This window comes from Armigeres subalbatus, chromosome 1 (genome assembly GCF_024139115.2).
Source record: "Armigeres subalbatus isolate Guangzhou_Male chromosome 1, GZ_Asu_2, whole genome shotgun sequence".
NCBI classification, from domain to species: Eukaryota; Metazoa; Arthropoda; class Insecta; order Diptera; family Culicidae; genus Armigeres; species Armigeres subalbatus.
In genome coordinates this window covers 174,275,789-174,292,435 of record NC_085139.1, presented here as the reverse complement: position 1 = coordinate 174,292,435, position 16,647 = coordinate 174,275,789, and the positions used below count along the sequence as shown (strand labels likewise).

At 39.9% G+C, this 16,647-nt stretch overlaps 1 protein-coding gene across 3 annotated transcripts in view; it reads left to right on the top strand.

Annotated features, from left to right (window-relative positions):
• The first annotated feature begins 2,035 nt into the window (after nt 1-2,035).
• The window catches only part of LOC134208630 (G-box-binding factor), a 62,490-nt gene continuing 47,878 nt past the window's right edge, over nt 2,036-16,647 (top strand). For 2 of the 3 annotated variants that reach the window (XM_062684408.1, XM_062684409.1), the window contains exon 1: nt 2,036-3,294. In XM_062684408.1, coding sequence (XP_062540392.1) covers nt 3,115-3,294 — 180 coding nt within the window. In that variant the 5' untranslated portion in view covers nt 2,036-3,114. Of the gene's footprint in view, nt 3,302-16,647 lie in introns of all 3 variants that reach the window. The other variant, XM_062684414.1, reaches the window with a different exon arrangement.

The window sequence follows — 16,647 nt, the reverse complement described above, 5'->3', positions numbered from 1 at the left end:
CAAGCTACAATTCATCCATTCGTTATTTATTTTAATGGAAGTACGCAAATTGAACACTTAAGTTTTATTATAATTTCCGAAGATTTAAGACACGATTCAGTATCCGTAAACTTGTTCATTGAAAAATGATTAACTTTTACGCGTTGATAAGCATAAAGAAGTCAAAAGATATATTTCATGTCTGATGGAGCAGCGTCGCAGTACAAAATCGTAAGAATTTTCGAGCCTATGTCAATTTAAATCAATGTACAAAATTGATGCAGAATGGCATTTTTTGCTACATCACATGGCAAAGGTCCTTGTGATGCTATTGAGGAACAATAAAGCGCATGGCCACAAGAGCAAGTTTAGCCAAAGAACGTGAGCATCCAATTAAAACTGCGAAAGAACTTTTGATTGGGCAAATCGTAGAAAAGAAAAGATTTAACCAAATTATCATTTGTTTTACTACTACTGAAGAGTACGAAATAAAGGCTTCAGAGCTCAGCGAGCAATTTAATAACGCGAAAACGATCCAAGGAACCCAAAAATTTCACTGTTTCATTCCATTGTCGGAAAATAAAATTAAAGCAAAACTATACTTAAACTGTGCTGATAATAATTCAAAAGTGTTCGATATTTTAAAAAATTTGAATAAAATAAATAAAAATAAGTATTAATAAACTGTTTTCATGATATCATAACCCATACCAAAATTCAAACCCAAAACTCTTAGAGTTTCTATAACAACATTGTGTAACTGCCACATTTAATTTAATACTTAGGATAATATTAATTCATTTTTATTTATTTATACATATAATATTTATACATATAATATACATAATATCGATGAATACATAAATATGGAATATCATACAAACAACTTGTTTAACTCACGCAAGGCCCTTAACAATAAAATCAGCATTAAACTGCGATTCTTGAAAAAAAAAATACACGGAAATTTTTTTGTTTACTATATGTGAAAATTGTGAAATGTTTGAAATGTCATAACTTTTTGTTTATTAGTTTACCATCACCAAATTTTATGGTAGATAGCTAATATAATGGACCGTTTTCCTAAAAAAGATAGGGTTTTGAGATATTTGAGTTTTGTGACAAAATGATATTTTTAAAGGCAAAAAAAATTTTGTTTTTTACTGTGCACATTTTCTTAAGAATCACCATTTAGTTGTCTAACTTTGCTGAAAAAATCATAACAATCGAACATTCCGTTTTTGCTGTGCAGCTTTTTAAATATTTTTGAACCATTTTCACATACACCCTTTTGAAAAGTTAGTCGTGACTCAATATGAAGATTTGATATCGAAAAATGACGATTTAGATGAAATTGAAAAACTGTGCAAAGTTTCAACTCAATAGAAAATCATGAATTAAAAATTTTCTTAAATTTTGATGCTGTTGCTTGGAATCGCTCAGTTCCGTTAGGATACGGCAGGCATGAAGAATGTTTTTATAGAAGTCGATTTGAAAACGAGCGGAGGGCAATATTTGTGCCAGTGGCACATATCAGCATCCACTTCTATTCTTCCTCCCTTCATACGGCAGCTTGCAGAAGGAAGGTCGTGTGATATGTGCCATCACAAATATTGCCCTCCGCTCGCTTTCAAATCGACTTCTATAAAAACATTCTTCATGCCTGCCGTATCCTAACGGAACTATCAATTCTATACTTTCGCCTCTAATGCTATCATGAACATGTACGTCCAAATTTGGAAGATGATATTAGCATTTCCATATCAAAAAAATAGGCTTAGGGCCAATTTCTTCACCTCCGCTTAACTCTTAAGCGGTGCTTACCCATACGCTTAAACTTGGTTTAAGCACTAAGCGGAGGTGAAGAAATCGGTCCTTAGTCAATTTGCAGCAAACAAATAACATTTCAAGTCGATAATTCACAATTTCACCATAGCTCGTGGTATCTCACTCCGATGAGATACATATTCTGTATTGCATGGATGCACGCAACTATGAGTGGCTTCTGAAGTAACCAAGAAAATTCTTCCTTCCATCCAAGTCATTACCATCACGACAGTCGACTTTAGCGGAAGTAGGTTTATTCTTGTGCTCGTCCACAAAACTATGGGATTCTGTAGGACAGTGATTGATAGCAATATTACCGGATCCATGCAAAGCTGGATAATATGTTTAGTGGCCATGGACTTGAGGCAAATTAATATATCAAGATAAGATGTTCAAGTTGTGTAGTGAATCAATCGTATGATGATTATTTAAGGGTGCAAATATGTTCTTTTTCCTTTTATAACATAGTTGTATAATACAGTGGTGAATTCGACGTATAACTCATACCTGCAGAATAACCCTACGTTACGCAGGAAGTTAGGCAAAGCCTAAAACATTACCTTGGTTTGCTCGTTCAGCTGTGCATAAGAAGAAAATTTTCCTTCAGCCACAAAGCGATCGATATTGGTCCCCATCTGAAGGCACCTACAAACGTCGTGTATGTATGGGGAGTAGGCACTAGTGTGTTGCAGTAAGGCCTCCTTGTGAGAGATCCGGCTTGAAGCGTGAGAGCGTGTGGCGGAATGTTGGATCCTCCACAACGCTGCTGCTGCTGCTGTCGTGCTTTTCATTGCCTGTTGGACTGCATTTGAGTTACCAGCATCATATGCTAAGAGTGCAGAGGAGGGTGGTGAAGTGAGTGCCCACCGCGCGTTGCAGTCGGGCGGAATACCACCCACCGGCGGCGGGTGCCGGTCGTTTTGGGAGGTTTTTCTCTGGAAAAAAAGCGCGCGTGAAGTTTCGCGGTATATTTATTATTCGGCGAGAAGCGAATCATATGTTTACAAATATTGTGCAAGGAAGAACGAACTCGACGGCGATGTGTTTTCAAATACCGAAACAGGGTGGCTCGCAAAGATGCATTGGAGGGGTGGCAGGACACGTAACTGAGACTGCGTTTCTGAGCAGATGTGGAGAATTATTGTGAGATCAATCGAATCTGTCTTTTGAGCAAAATCAGAACCAAGTGAAGTCTCTTTAATTCCCAATTAAAAGATGCGTACAAATCAAAACTCATACAGAAGATAGAAGAAGGTACCCCGGTGACAAAAAAGGACTCACTTGAACCAGTACGGCGAGGAACGGAAAAAGATGTCCGACTTGATGATTACTAACCAAAGCGAGCACTTGAGTGAAGAACTAAATTTTACCGCATTCATCGATTTGTGTCGGTTCTGCTCTATCAAGAGCGGCCCAAGGCTTAACATCTTCGACAAGGAGGCAGAGCAGCGGCAGATATTGTTTAAGATTAGAACAATTTTGCCGATTGTGGTAAGCAGTATGGTTCATTTTCAACAAAGAATTTAATTAGTATACTATAGCAAATTCAGTGCCAACTTTTAGTGTATGTTAGGTTAGTTAGGTTGTTACATGCATTAGGAAAAATTGTTTTAAAAAAAAGTTAAGCGACTATTAATGTAGGAAAGTCATGGGACGAGTTCCTCCTACAAAATGAGTCTCATGGAGACGCATGGTGTTCATCATCATGATGAATCAATTCTTCAATTTTCAAAATTTGAATCTTGAAAATTTTCATTTTTTGTTTCCTTTTAAAATACTACAAACCCGTTTTGCCTTTGATTCAAAAACAAAATTGTTAAATATGGATTGTAATAATCAACTTTGTTAACGAAGCTAATTTATGAGGCCCTCCTTAGCCGTGCGGTAAGACGTGCGGCTACAAAGCAAGACCATGCTGAGGGTGGCTGGGTTCGATTTCCGGTGCCGGTCTAGGCAATTTGCCGATTGGATATTGTCTCGACTTCCCTGGGCATAATAGTATCATCGTGCTAGCCTCATGATATGCGAATGCAAAAATGGTAACTTGGCTTAGAAACCTCGCAGTTAATAACTGTGGAAGTGCTCAATGAACACCAAGCTGTGAGGGGGTTTTGTCCCAGTGTGGGGATGTAATGCCAATAAGAAGAAGAAGAAGTAGAACGAAGCTAATTTTACTATTTGTATCCTGAGGTCCTACAAACGGACACGTATATTATAGTGGGGAGCAGTTGTATGGAAAAACGCAGACTTCATCCAATCAAGTGATAATCTAAATTGTTTTGAGACTAAAATCACCAAAAAATGAAATTTTTTACATTTTTGCTCTTATCGGCTTCAATTTATCGTCAATCACGTAAGTCAACGCATTATGCCGAAACACTTGGCCGAAGAAGGTACGTAGCAGGAAGGTCTACACAAAGTGTTATTACGCTTCGAAAGTTGATATTTGAAACCATATGCAAGAAATCAATGTTTCTGCTAGCACTACCCGACAACCTATGAATGTCAGAGGGCAAAACTCATCTTCCTTCTTGTCGGAATCAAGCAATCGGGCCAAAATATATCCTGGTCGAGACTTTCTCATTGTCCATTGCTGGAATTTCGACCCTTTAGTAAATGTTACCATTGTATGGGCGGAGCTTCTGGTTTAATTTTATTGGATATTAACAAAACGTTCTCCTGCTCGCGCGTTGATTTGTTGAACAATTCGTAGCGATCAGGCGCGTTTTCTTCTTGCGCACCTCGCCTTCTTGTGCCCGTCGGATCGTTGTCGAGAACCATTTTAACCGGGTTACTGTCCGACATTCTGGCTACGTGCCCGGCCCACCGCAGTCGTCCGATTTTCGCGGTGTGAACGATGGATGGTTCTCCCAGCAGATCATGCAACTCGTGGTTCATTCGCCTCCTCCACGTACCGTCCGCCATCTGCACCCCACCATAGATGGTACGCAGCACTTTCCTTTCGAAAACTCCAAGTGCGCGTTGGTCTTCCACGAGCATCGTCCAGGTCTCGTGTCCGTAGGGGACTATCGATCTAATGTGCGTTTTGTAGATTGTCAGTTTGGTACGGCGGTGAACTCTATTCGATCGGAGCGACTTGCGGAGTCCAAAGTACGTACGATTTCCAGCCACAATGCGTCTCCGAATTTCTCTGCTGGTATCATTTTCGGCAGTCACCAGTGAGCCCAAGTACAAAAATTCTTCTACCACCTCGATTTCGTCACCACCGATGCAAACTCGCGGTGGGTGGCTCACATTGTCTTCTTTTGAACCTCTTCCTATCATGTACTTCGACTTTGACGTGTTGATGACTAGTCCGACCCGCTTAGCTTCCCTCTTCAGTCTGATGTAGGCTTCCTCCATCTTCTCAAAGCTACGTGCCATAATATCTATGTCGTCGGCGAAGCCAAATAGCTGGTCGGACTTATTCAAAATTGTACCATTCGTGTTAATCCCTGCTCGATGTTGAATAGCAGACACGAAAGACCAGCAACATTTTGCCGTAGCCCGCTGCGCGTTTCGAAGGGACTCGAGAATGCCCCTGAAACTCGAACTACGCACATCACCCGATCCATCGTCGCTTTGATCAACCGTGCATTAGCTGACATAGCTGGTCCCGATCGATTGTATCATATGCGGCTTTGAAGTCGATGAATAGATGATGAGTGTGGGCACGTTGTATTCACAGCATTTCTTCAGTACTTGGCGAATGGCGAACACCTGGTCCGTGGTGGAACGTTCGCCCCTAATACCCGCCTGGTATTGCCCCACGAACTCCCTTGCAATTGGTGCTAGTCGACGGCATAAAATTTGGGAGAGTACCTTGTAGGCGGCGTTCAGCAATGTGATTGCGCGGTGGTTGCTACAATCCAGTTTATCGCCCTTTTTGTAGATGGGACATACCACACCGGCAAAACTTCCTACTCCCAAATCTTGGTAATGACCCAATGCAGCGCTCAAGCCAGTGCCTCACCACCGTATTTAAATAGCTCTCCTGGTAGTTGGTCAACCCCAGAGGCTTTGTTGTTCTTCAGCCGGCCAATCTCCTCCTGGACTTCCAAAATTGTGTCCTGCGCGGTCTCCCAGGTTTATCACCATACCGCCATCTTCGTCTGCCACATCGCCATTCAGGTGTTCTTCGTAGTGCTGCCGTCACCTTTGGATCACCTCACGCTCGTTCGTAAGAAGGTTCCCGTTTATGTCCTCATCCATATCATGTTGTGGCACGTGGCCCTTACGTGAACGGTTCAAATTCTCATAGAACTTTCGTGTGTTATAAGCGCGGTATAGTTGCTCCGTCTCTTCACGGTCTCGATCTTCCTGCTGGCGCTTTTTCCTCTGGAAAATCGAGTTTCGTCTGTTCCGCGCCCGTTTATATCGTGCCTCGTTCGCCCTCGTGCGGTGTTGCAGTAATCTCGCCCATGTTGCATTCTTCTCCTCAACTAATTGCTCACATTCGCCGTCATACCAGTCGTTTCTCTGATCCGGAGGCACCGTGCCTAGTGCAGCGGTTGCGGTGCTTCCAATGGCGGATCGAAAATCTCTCCAGCCATCTTCAAGAGACGCTGCGCCTAGCTGCTCTTCCATTGAGAGCGCCACTTCCAGCTGCTGTGTGTATCCTTGGGCTAGTCTACCGTCTTGTAGCCAACCAATGTTAAGCCGCGGCGTCCGACTTCGACGCGTGTTGTACATCGTCGAAGTTTTGAGCGCAGACATACTGCAATGAGGTACACAGAAAAAAATAATAAAAAGTAAGAAGCGCGTAAAACTAGAGATGCGGAAATTTACACTATTCTACGCTGAATTGGCTTTCTTCCTAACAAGTTTGCGTACAAATTGCAAGCAAAGTTGATGATTCACGTCAAATATTGTATACATTTAGGCTATATCACGTTTGGAATTACGCTGATAATAGCATTCCATTTATGTGCATGATTTTTAGCGTAAATTTCAGTAGATTTTTCTATCTGTGTAGTGGTTGGATTCAATATTCGCACTACGGTAAGTGCGTACGTTCGTGATGTCGGGGAAAAAATTACCGTCGATATACGATTACCATCGTATGTCTGCTCCAGCTGTGCATAGAACGCTTCTTTCTCGTCGTCGGGTCTTCCTTCGTGTGGGCGGTGTACCTTGATGATGCTATAGTTGAAGAAACGGCCTTTTATCCTTAGCTTGCACATCCTTGCGTTGATTGGCTGCCACCCAATCACACGTTGGCGCATCTTACCCAGCACTATGAAGCCGGTTCCCAGCTGGTTAGTGATGACACAGCTTGGGTAGAAGGCAGCCGTTCGATGTCCGCTTTTCCACACTTTCTGTCCTGCCCAGCAAATCTCCTGCAGCGCCACGACGTCGAAGTTGCGGGGATGTAATTCATCGTAGATCATCCTGTCGCAACCTGCGAATACTAGTGACTTGCAGTTCCATGTTCCAAGCTTCCAATCGTGATCGATTTCCTCACATGCCAACAGGAAATGAAGCGGATTAGAACTGATCTATTAAAACAAAAGGCCCTTTTCAGGGCCACAATAATCACTGGAAGAGGGATATTACCGATTGGATTTTTATTTATTGTTCGATTTGATTGAAAAGAACCTATTCTATTAAAACAAATATTGTCGATCATCACACGAATCACAATCAGTTCTTTAGTTCTTTTAAGGACCGAAGCCACTTAAAGTTTTCTTAAAGCACACAAATTGTCTTTCTGTCAGTATCAGAATCACGAGCGTGCATCAGAAAGAGACGCTGCCGAAAATTATTGGCATGGATAGCAGCAGTACCAGTCAAGCGAATTTCCCCTCAAGATTATGATTTTAGTAGGTAGCCTTCCCAGTCACAAACAGTAACAAAACCAAATCAGAATCTTGAGAAATTTCATTTGGCTACCACTGATGCCATCCATCCAAATAAATATTTGTAGCATCTCCCTCCGACGCGCGTTCATGATTCTGCTACGGACGACAACTTTCTGGCGTCGTAAAGCGGTTAATTTGGTGTCAGGCCATTTGGATGAATGCCGTTTGGCCGAATAGTTGACAAATTTGTGCTTAAATTACGAGTAGTGAAGAGTGAGAAATGAGAAGTAGAAAGTGAGAAGTGAGAAATAGAAAGTGGGAAGAGAAAAGTGAACTGAAAATTTCTTCCTTCATCCTTCTTTCTTTTCCTTTGTTCCTTAATCTTTCTTCCTTCTCCTAAGTTTTTTTTATTTTCCTTCTTTCTGCTTCCTCCTCATTTCTTCCTTCTTTCTTTTCCTTTGTCTTGTCTTACTTCTTCCTCCTCCCTTCTTATTTCTTTCTTCTTTTTTCTTACTTATTCTTTCTTCTTTCTTCCCTCTTTTTTGCTTTCTTCCTTCTTCATTTTTCTTTCCTTATTCCATCCTCATTCATCCTTTTCGTTTCTTCCTTATTTCTTCTTCCTTCTTTCTGCTTCCATCTTTATCCTTGCTTCTTCCTTTTATTTATTCTTCCTTCACCCTATTTCCTTCATCCTTCTCCATTCTTCCTTCTGCTTTCTTCCTTCTTCCTTCTTCTATCTTCCATCTTCATTCTTCCATCTTCCTTCTTCTTGCTTCCTTCTTCCTTCTTGCTTCTTCATTTTTCCTTCCTCCTTTTTCCTTCTCCCTTTTTCCTTCTTCTTTCTTCCTTCTTCCTGCTTCCTTTTCCTTCTTCCTTCTTTCTTCTTCCTACTTCCTCCTTTATTCTTCATCCTTCTTCCTTCTTCCATCTTCTTTCTTCCTTCTTCCTTCTCCCTTTTCCTTTTTCCTTCTTACTACTTCCTACTTCTTTCTTCCTTCTTCCTTCTTTTTTCTTCCTTCTTCCTTATTTTCCTTTTTTTCTTCTTCCTTCTTTCTTATTACTTATTTCTTTTTTGTTTCTCTTTCTTCCTTCTTCCTTCTTACTTCTTTCATCTCTCTTTTTCCTTCTTCTTTCATCCTTCTTCCTCTTCTTTCATCCTTCTCTCTTTTTTCTTATTCTTCCTTTTTCCTTTTTTTCTCTGCCTTCATTCTTTCTTCTTCCTATTTCTTTCTTCTTTGTTAACCTTCATTCAGCGATGATCTTGCCTCGTATTGCTGGCTACTCGCTACCTCAACTATCACTACTCATTGATGCTAGGACCGCTACCAACGCCATCTTTTTGTGCGCTCTCCGTTCCCACTTACCGTGGATCATCGTACAGAAATGACGCGTGAGCGCGAATCATGGGCCATTTTATACCCGGAGAAAATGAAATGGAGGATTTTTTTTCCTTTCTCGTTTTAAATTAAATTTGAATTTATTTTCAGTTCTATGGTTTCACAAAATAATTTTTGAATTGTAAGTGGTTGGCCATTGCACTAAGGTCCAGGATACAGATTTACGCGGAAAGATGCATTTTACGCCAAAACTATATGTTTTAGGAAAAACTGTTGTTCTACAGGTGTCAGGCCATTTGGCCGAATGCTGTTTGGCCGAACGCCATTTGGCCGAATGCCGTTTGGCCGAACGGGTCGTTTGGCCGAATGCTGTTTGGCCGAATAGTAAAAAAAATTGACCTCAGTTTAAGAGTGGTCCTTCATCCTACTTCCTTCTTCTTTCTTCCTTCTTGCTTCCTCCCTATTCCTGTTTTCTTCTTTCTTCCTTTCTCCTCCTTCCTTCTTCCTTTTTTTCCTTCTTCCTTATTCCTTTTTACTTACTCTCTTCTTCCTTCTTCTTTCTTCCTTCATTCTTCTTCCTTCATCCTTCTTTCTTGTTCCTTCTTCCTTCTTTCTTCTTCCTTCTTCCTTCTTTCTTCTTCCTTGTTGCTTCTTCCTTATCCCTTCTTCCTTCTTCCTTGTTCCTTCTTCCTTCTTCCTTCTACCTGCTTCCTTCTTCTTTCTTGCTTCTTCCTTCTTCCTTCTTCTTTCTTCCTTCTACCTTCTTCCTTCTTCCTTCTACCTGCTTCTTTCTTCCTTCTTCCTTCTTCATTCTTCCTTATCTCTTCTTCTTCTTCCTTCCTTTTTCCTTCTTCCTTATCCCTTCTTCCTTCTTCCATCTTCCTTCTTCCTTCTTCCTTCTTCCCTCTTCCCTCTTCCCTCTTCCCTCTTCCCTCTTCCTTCTTCCTTCTTCCTTCTTCTTTCTTCATTCTTCCTTCTTCCTTCCTCTTTCTTCCTTCTTCCTTCTTTTTTCTCCCTTTTTCCTTCTTCCTTCTTCTTCCTTACTTCTACCTGCTTCCTTCTTCCTTACTTCCTGTTTCATTCTTCCGTCTTCCTTCTTCCTACTTTCTTCTTAATTCTTCCTTCTTCCTTCTTTCTTCTTCTTTCTTCTTTCTTCTTCTTTCTTCCTTCTTCCATCTTCCTTCTTCTTTCTTCCTTCTTCCTTCTTCCATCTTCCTTATTCCTTCTTCCTTCTTCCTTCTTCCTTCATCCTTCTTCCTTATTCCTTATTCCTTCTTCCTTCTTCCTTCTTCTTTCTTCCTTCTTTCTTATTCCTTATTCCTTCTTAATTCTTCTTTCTTCCTTCTTCCTTCTTCCTTATTCCTTCTTCCTTCTTCCTTTTTCCTTCTTCCTTTTGCCTTCTTCCTTCTTCCTTCTTCCTTCTTTCTTCCTACTTCTTCCGTCTTCCTTCTTCCTACTTCCTTCTTCCTTCTTCCTTCTTCCTTCTTCCTTCTTTTTTCCTTCTTTCTTATCCCTTCTTCTTTCTTCTTCCTTCGTTTTTGTTCTTTCTTCCCTCTTTTTTTTCCTTTTCCCTTCTTCCTTCTTCTCTCTTCCCTCTTCCTTAACCCTTCTTCCTTCTCCCTTCACCCTCGTTCTTTCCTCCTACTTCCTTCATTCTTCTTCCTTCTTCTTTCTTCCTTCTTCATTCTTCCTTCTTCATTCTTCCTTCTTCCTTCTTGTATCTCACTACTTACTTCTTATTTCGTAAGGAAACGTATTTCAACTATTCGGCCAAATGGCGGACAAATGACCCTTTCGGCCAAACGACATTCGGCCAAATGACCCGAAACCGTTCTACAAAATTGTTCGAAATAGTAAGGCCATCATTATGGTGCTACCAAAAAATAGTATGGCCCACCATATAAAAAAAATTAGAATTTTTTTTTTTTTTATTTTTCGGAATATTGACATGTTATGTTCTACAAAGTTGTAGCGCAGCTTATTCCAATCAATTTTGCTATAAAAAACCTTTTCTGTAGCTCTTAAGTTGGCTGATTTAGAGCAATTTTACCTAATTGGATTAGGGTGTACCTCAAGACTTTTGGGGCTTTTCAAAACGCGTGTTTTGCTAGAAGAATATTGTCTTCCATTGTCGAGTTATATCAATTTATTTGAAAAAACATGATTTTAGTAAAATTAGTAAAACTTGAGATAAAAAAATAACATATCTCCAATTTTTCTGACATAATAAGGAATATGAATTTCTCTTTCAAATGCCGTGTAAAAATATTTTTTTGGTCTGCCTAACCGTGAAAAAAAATGTAATTTTGACAGAAAAACGATTATAACTTTCGATCGGAAAAAGACATTGAGCATATTTGCTCATCAAATGTTGCATTTTTTTTAGTTCTAAAAGTCACCTGAAGACGACTTTTTCGAGAAATCTAAAACAAAAACAGTGGATTCAAAATACTGTGTTTTTGAGGAACACCCTAATCCAATTAGGTAAAATTGCTCTAAATCAGCCAAGTTTTTTTTAGTAAAATTGATTGGAATAAGCTGCGCTACAACTTTGTAGAACATAACATGTCAACATTCTGAAAAAAAAAAAAATATGTGATGGGCCATTCTATTTTTTAATAGCACCATTTCGAACAATATTGTAGAACAACAGTTTTTTTTATCTAAAAAATATAGTTTTGGCGTAAAATGCATCTTTCCGCGTAATTCTGTATCCTGTACCATAATGCATTGTAAGTGGTTGTTTTTTTTTCGTTTCTTTTTTGTTCTTGAGAAAAAGATCCTACATTGTAGCCTAAACAAGGCCCTAATTGCTATTTGGTCTGAAAAGGCGCAACGGACCCCAAACTTTTCTTTACACTCACCAAAGCGTTCATGTAATGTTTTATCCCGGCTAGACGGTGGACCTCGGATGTTCTTGTCCTGGGAGGAGTTTCATATGATGAGTTTTAGCGCAGCTCTGCCAGACCGACATGCCATATTCGATCACAAGTAGCTTGTTGACAGCAAGCTTATTTTTCAGGGACAATAACGACCAGCGGTTGACCAAAGGGTACATTCGTTTCAACAACACGTTACACTTCGTCACCGTCTTGTCGGTGTCAGGCCATTTGGCCGAATGCCGTTTGGCCGAACGGGTCGTTTGGCCGAATGCCGTTTGGCCGAATGCCGTTTGGCCGAATAGTTAAAAAAAATAACCTCAGTTTACGAGTGGTCCTTCTTCCTTCTTCCTTCTTCTTTCTTCCTTCTTCTTTCTTCCTTCCTCCTCATTCCTTTCTCCTTTTTCCTTCTTCCATCTTTCTTCTTTTTCCCATTCTCTATCTTCTTTCTTCCTTCTTCCTTCTTTCTTCGTCCTTCTTTCCTATTTTTTTCTTCCTTCGTGTTCCTTATTCCTATTCCTTTCTTCTTCTTTTCTTCTTTTTCCATCTTGCTTCTTTCTTCTTCCTTCTTCCTTTTTCTCTTTTTCCTCTCCTTTCATCCTTTTTCCTTCTTTCTTCCTCCTTCTTCCTTCTTCTTTATTCCTTCCTACTTATTCCTTCTTCCTCCTTCCTTCTTTGTTTTTCATTCTTTCTTTTTCTTTCTTCCTTCTTCTTAATTCCTTTTTCTGCCTTCCTTATTCCTTATTTCTTTTTCTTTCTTCCTTCTTCCTTCTTCTTTCTTTTTCTCCCTTCTTCCTTCTTCCTTCTTCCGTCTTCCTTATTCCTTCTTCCTTCTTCCTTCTTGCTTCTTCTTTCTTCTTTTCTCCCTCTTCCTTTTTCCTTTTTCCTTCTTCTTTATTCCTTTTTTTCTTCTTTCTTCCTTCTTTCTTCTTCTTTCTTCCTTCTTCCATCTTCCTTCTTCCTTTTTACTTCTTCCTTCTTTTTTCCTTCTTCCTTGTTCCTTCTTCCTTCTTCCTTCTTCCTTCTTCCTTCTCCCTTCTTTCTTCTTCCTTCTTTCTTCTTCCTTCTTTCTTCTACCTTCTTCCTTCTTCTTTTTCCCTCTTTCCCTATTCCTTCACCCTTTTTCCTTCTTCCTTCCTTCTTCTTTCTTATTCCTTCTTTCATCTTCCTTCTTTCTTCTTTTTTCTTCCTTCTTTCTTCTTCCTTCTTCCTCCTTCTTCCTTCCTTCTTCCTTCTTCCTTTTTCCTTCTTCCGTCTTCCTTATTCCTTCTTTCTTCTTCTCCTTCCTTCTTCCTTCTTCCTTCTTCTTTTCTCCTTCTTCCTTTTTCCTTTTTCCTTCTTCTTTCTTCCTTCTTCCTTCTTCCATCTTCCATCTTCCATCTTTCTTCTTTCTTCTTCCTTCTTCCTTTTCCCTTCTTCCTTCTCCTTTCTTTTTCTTCTTCTTTTCTTCTTTTCTTCTTTCTTTTTCTTTCTTCCTTCTTCTTCATTCCTTTTTCCTTTTTCCGCCTTCCTTATTCCTTCTTCCTTCTTCCTTCTTGCTTCTTTCTTCTTCCTTTTTTCTTCTTTTTTCTTCCTCCTTCCTTCTTTCTTCTTTTTTCTTCCTTCTTTCTTCTACCTTCTTCCTTCTTCTTTTTCCCTCTTTCCCTATTCCTTCACCCTTTTTCCTTCTTCCTTGCTTCTTCTTTCTTGTTCCTTCTTTCTTACTTCTTTCTTCTTTTTTTACTTCTTTCTTCTTTTTTCTTCCTTCTTTCTTCTTCCTTCTTCCTCCTTCTTCCTCCTTCTTCCTTCCTTCTTCCTTCTTCCTTCTTCCTTCTTCCGTCTTCTTTATTCCTTCTTTCTTCTTCTCCTTCCTTCTTCCTTCTTCCTTCTTCCTTCTTCCTTCTTCCTTCTTCCTTCTTCCTTCTTCTTTTCTCCTTCTTCCTTTTTCCTTTTTCCTTCTTCTTTCTTCCTTTTTCTTTCTTCCTTCTTCCTTCTTCCTTCTTCCATCTTCCATCTTTCTTCTTCCTTCTTCCTTTTCACTTCTTCCTTCTTTTTTCCTTCTTCCTTCTTCCTTCTTCTTTCTTTTTCTTCTTCTTTTCTTCTTTCTTTCTCTTTCTTCCTTCTTCTTCATTCCTTTTTCCTTTTTCCGCCTTCCTTATTCCTTATTCCTTCTTCGTTCTTCCTTCTTCCTTCTTCCTTCTTCCGCCTTCCTTATTCCTTATTCCTTCTTCCTTCTTCCTTCTTCCTTCTTCCTTCTTCCTTCTTCCTTCTTCCTTCTTCCTTCTTCCTTCTTCCTTCTTCCTTCTTCCTTCTTCCTTCTTCCTTCTTGCTTCTTCCTTTTTTCTTCTTTTTTCTTCCTCCTTCCTTCTTTCTTCTTTTTTCTTCCTCCTTCCTTCTTTCTTCCTTCTTCCTTTTTCCGTCTTCCTTCTTCTTTCTTCCTTCTTCATTCTTCCTTCTTCCTTCTTCTTTCTTCTTCTTCCTTCTTCCTTCTTCCTTCTTCTTTCTTGTTTCTTCCTTCTTCTTACCTTCTTCGTACGCTTTGCGAAAGCGTTGTTCAACTATTCGGCCAAATGACCCTTTCGGCCAAATGGCATTCGGCCAAACGACATTCGGCCAAACGGCATTCGGCCAAATGACCCTAAACCGTCTTGTCAACCTGTTGCCGGAAAATAAGATTGCTGTCGAGAGTTAAGCCAAGGTAGTCGGCCTCATTTTCCCATTCGACAGTCCACATTGAGGATGATTTTGCAGTCCTCAGGGGGAACAGGTTTAGGGAATTTAGAGTGGTGGAAAATGCTGACCTGGGTCTTCCCCGCGTTGCTACAGATCTTCCAGCATGAGAGGTACTCTGTCAGGGCATCCAGGCCTCGTTGGAGTTTTGTCACTTAGCGCTCTGATCACTCTACCATTGTAAACGATGGAGGTGTAATCTGCGAACAGAGACAGAATGCCACCTTATGGAGGTTCTGGCATGTCGGAGGTAAACAGATTGAAAAGCAGGGGCCTGAGGATACTGCCCTGGGGTACACCTGCGATGATGTTGTTCGTAATGCAGCTCGTTCCGCTGATTGAGACCCGGAATGTTCTTACCGACAGCTGATTTTCATCAGGTACCGTCAACTGGGGGGAAGATGATCATTGAGGTGGATATGATCATTTGATGTGTCAGTCAAAAGTGCCAATTTTTTTAATGAAACGGTAGAAAACAATATTCTCTGTTCAAGTAATGTTACCGCTAGGTAGAAATCCGAGTTTTTCGATTATAATCATGAAAATGTATTTTGTGGAAGAAAGAGAGAGATAGTCATAAATGACGCTATTTTCGTTTCAAATATTGACTTCTTAGACTTCTTTACGTAGTAAATTCAACATTCATACAGATAACCTAGTGTATTTTGACTACTAGGTCATAATGGTTTTAGTAGAGCTGTCTTGATCAACTTCACCCCAAACCAGATTACTCAAAAAATGTGTGATAATTTAATTTATTTTAATAAATGCAAACGCATTTCAGAAAACTAAAGTTGTTGATTATTGCAACGTATAGCAGTACATGTTTTGAAAATATTTGCTTCGATTTAAAATGTAAACACACATTGTTATTGCATGTTTTGTCTTAAAAATGATCATCTTCCCCCCAGTTGACGGTAGCTAGGAAGATTGTAGCGTTGTAGTTTGAACACCAGGCTATCATGCCATACATTGTCGAATGTCTTCTTAACATCGAGTAAGGTCATGACAGATGTTTTTGAGACAAACTTGTTCCGTCTGAGGACGTTGGTAACTCGACTCAGTTGGTGAACGATTGACCGATTGCGTTGGAAATCAAACTGTTCCTCGTGCAAGATGTTGATATTTTCGGCAGACTCAAGTAACCAGTGATGAATAGCATGGATAACCCTGAAAGAAGGCTGATGGGACGATAACTTTTGTGGTAGGAAGGATCCTTCCCAGACTTACGGATGGGGATGATTTTCTCTGACTTCCATGACGATGGAAAGAAGCTGAGCTGGAGGCACTGATTAAAGATCAGCAAAAGGTGCTCAAAGAACGCGAACGGAACACTCATGTGTTTGAACTCGAGATTCAGAATGTTATAAAACGGTGGGACATAAGGCCCGTAACTTACATCATTCTGATGTCCGTGTTGAGAATGCATGAACGGGATTGGTTGGTTCTGATAGTTTTACTGGGTAGGACAAGAATTGAAATTTATTATATATTAGCGGCAAAATTAAATGATAAAAAGTTCCAATGAAATTGACTAATTGCTGGAAAGTTCCGGAGTCGATTGATATACACTAAGGTTTTTTTTTACGTCGCTCCATGTACCGCGTAAAATAAAACCGCGTAAAAAAAAACCGCGTTATTTCAAAAAAACGACGTAAAAAAAAACCGCGCTATTTTAAAAAAACGACGTAAAAAAAACCTATTGGGGGACTTCGAAAATTTTATATGTTGGTGCCTACTGGGGACTTTTTTTTGTTGGTGCCTACTGGGGAGTATTTTTTTTTATGCCGGTGCCTACTGGGGACTTAGAAAATTTTAAATTGGGACTTATAATGAACGGGGCTTCTTCCTATTTGTTTGCTAGGTGTTGTTTGTAGGTCATAGTACGCTAGTATGGATCGTGATATGGTACATGGTTTTTGTGATATGAAACCAGGAATGTGTTCCGATCTATGCTCAAACTCATCCAAGAATCTCCTGAAATAAGGCCTTGAGATCTATGAAATAAGGCCTTGAGATCTATAAAGATCTGTCCTCTTGTTTCAAATATGGTACATGCTCTGTGTGACTCATAGAATAGATTGTGTTCAAAGCCTAAGTTATTGGTCATCCTTTTTT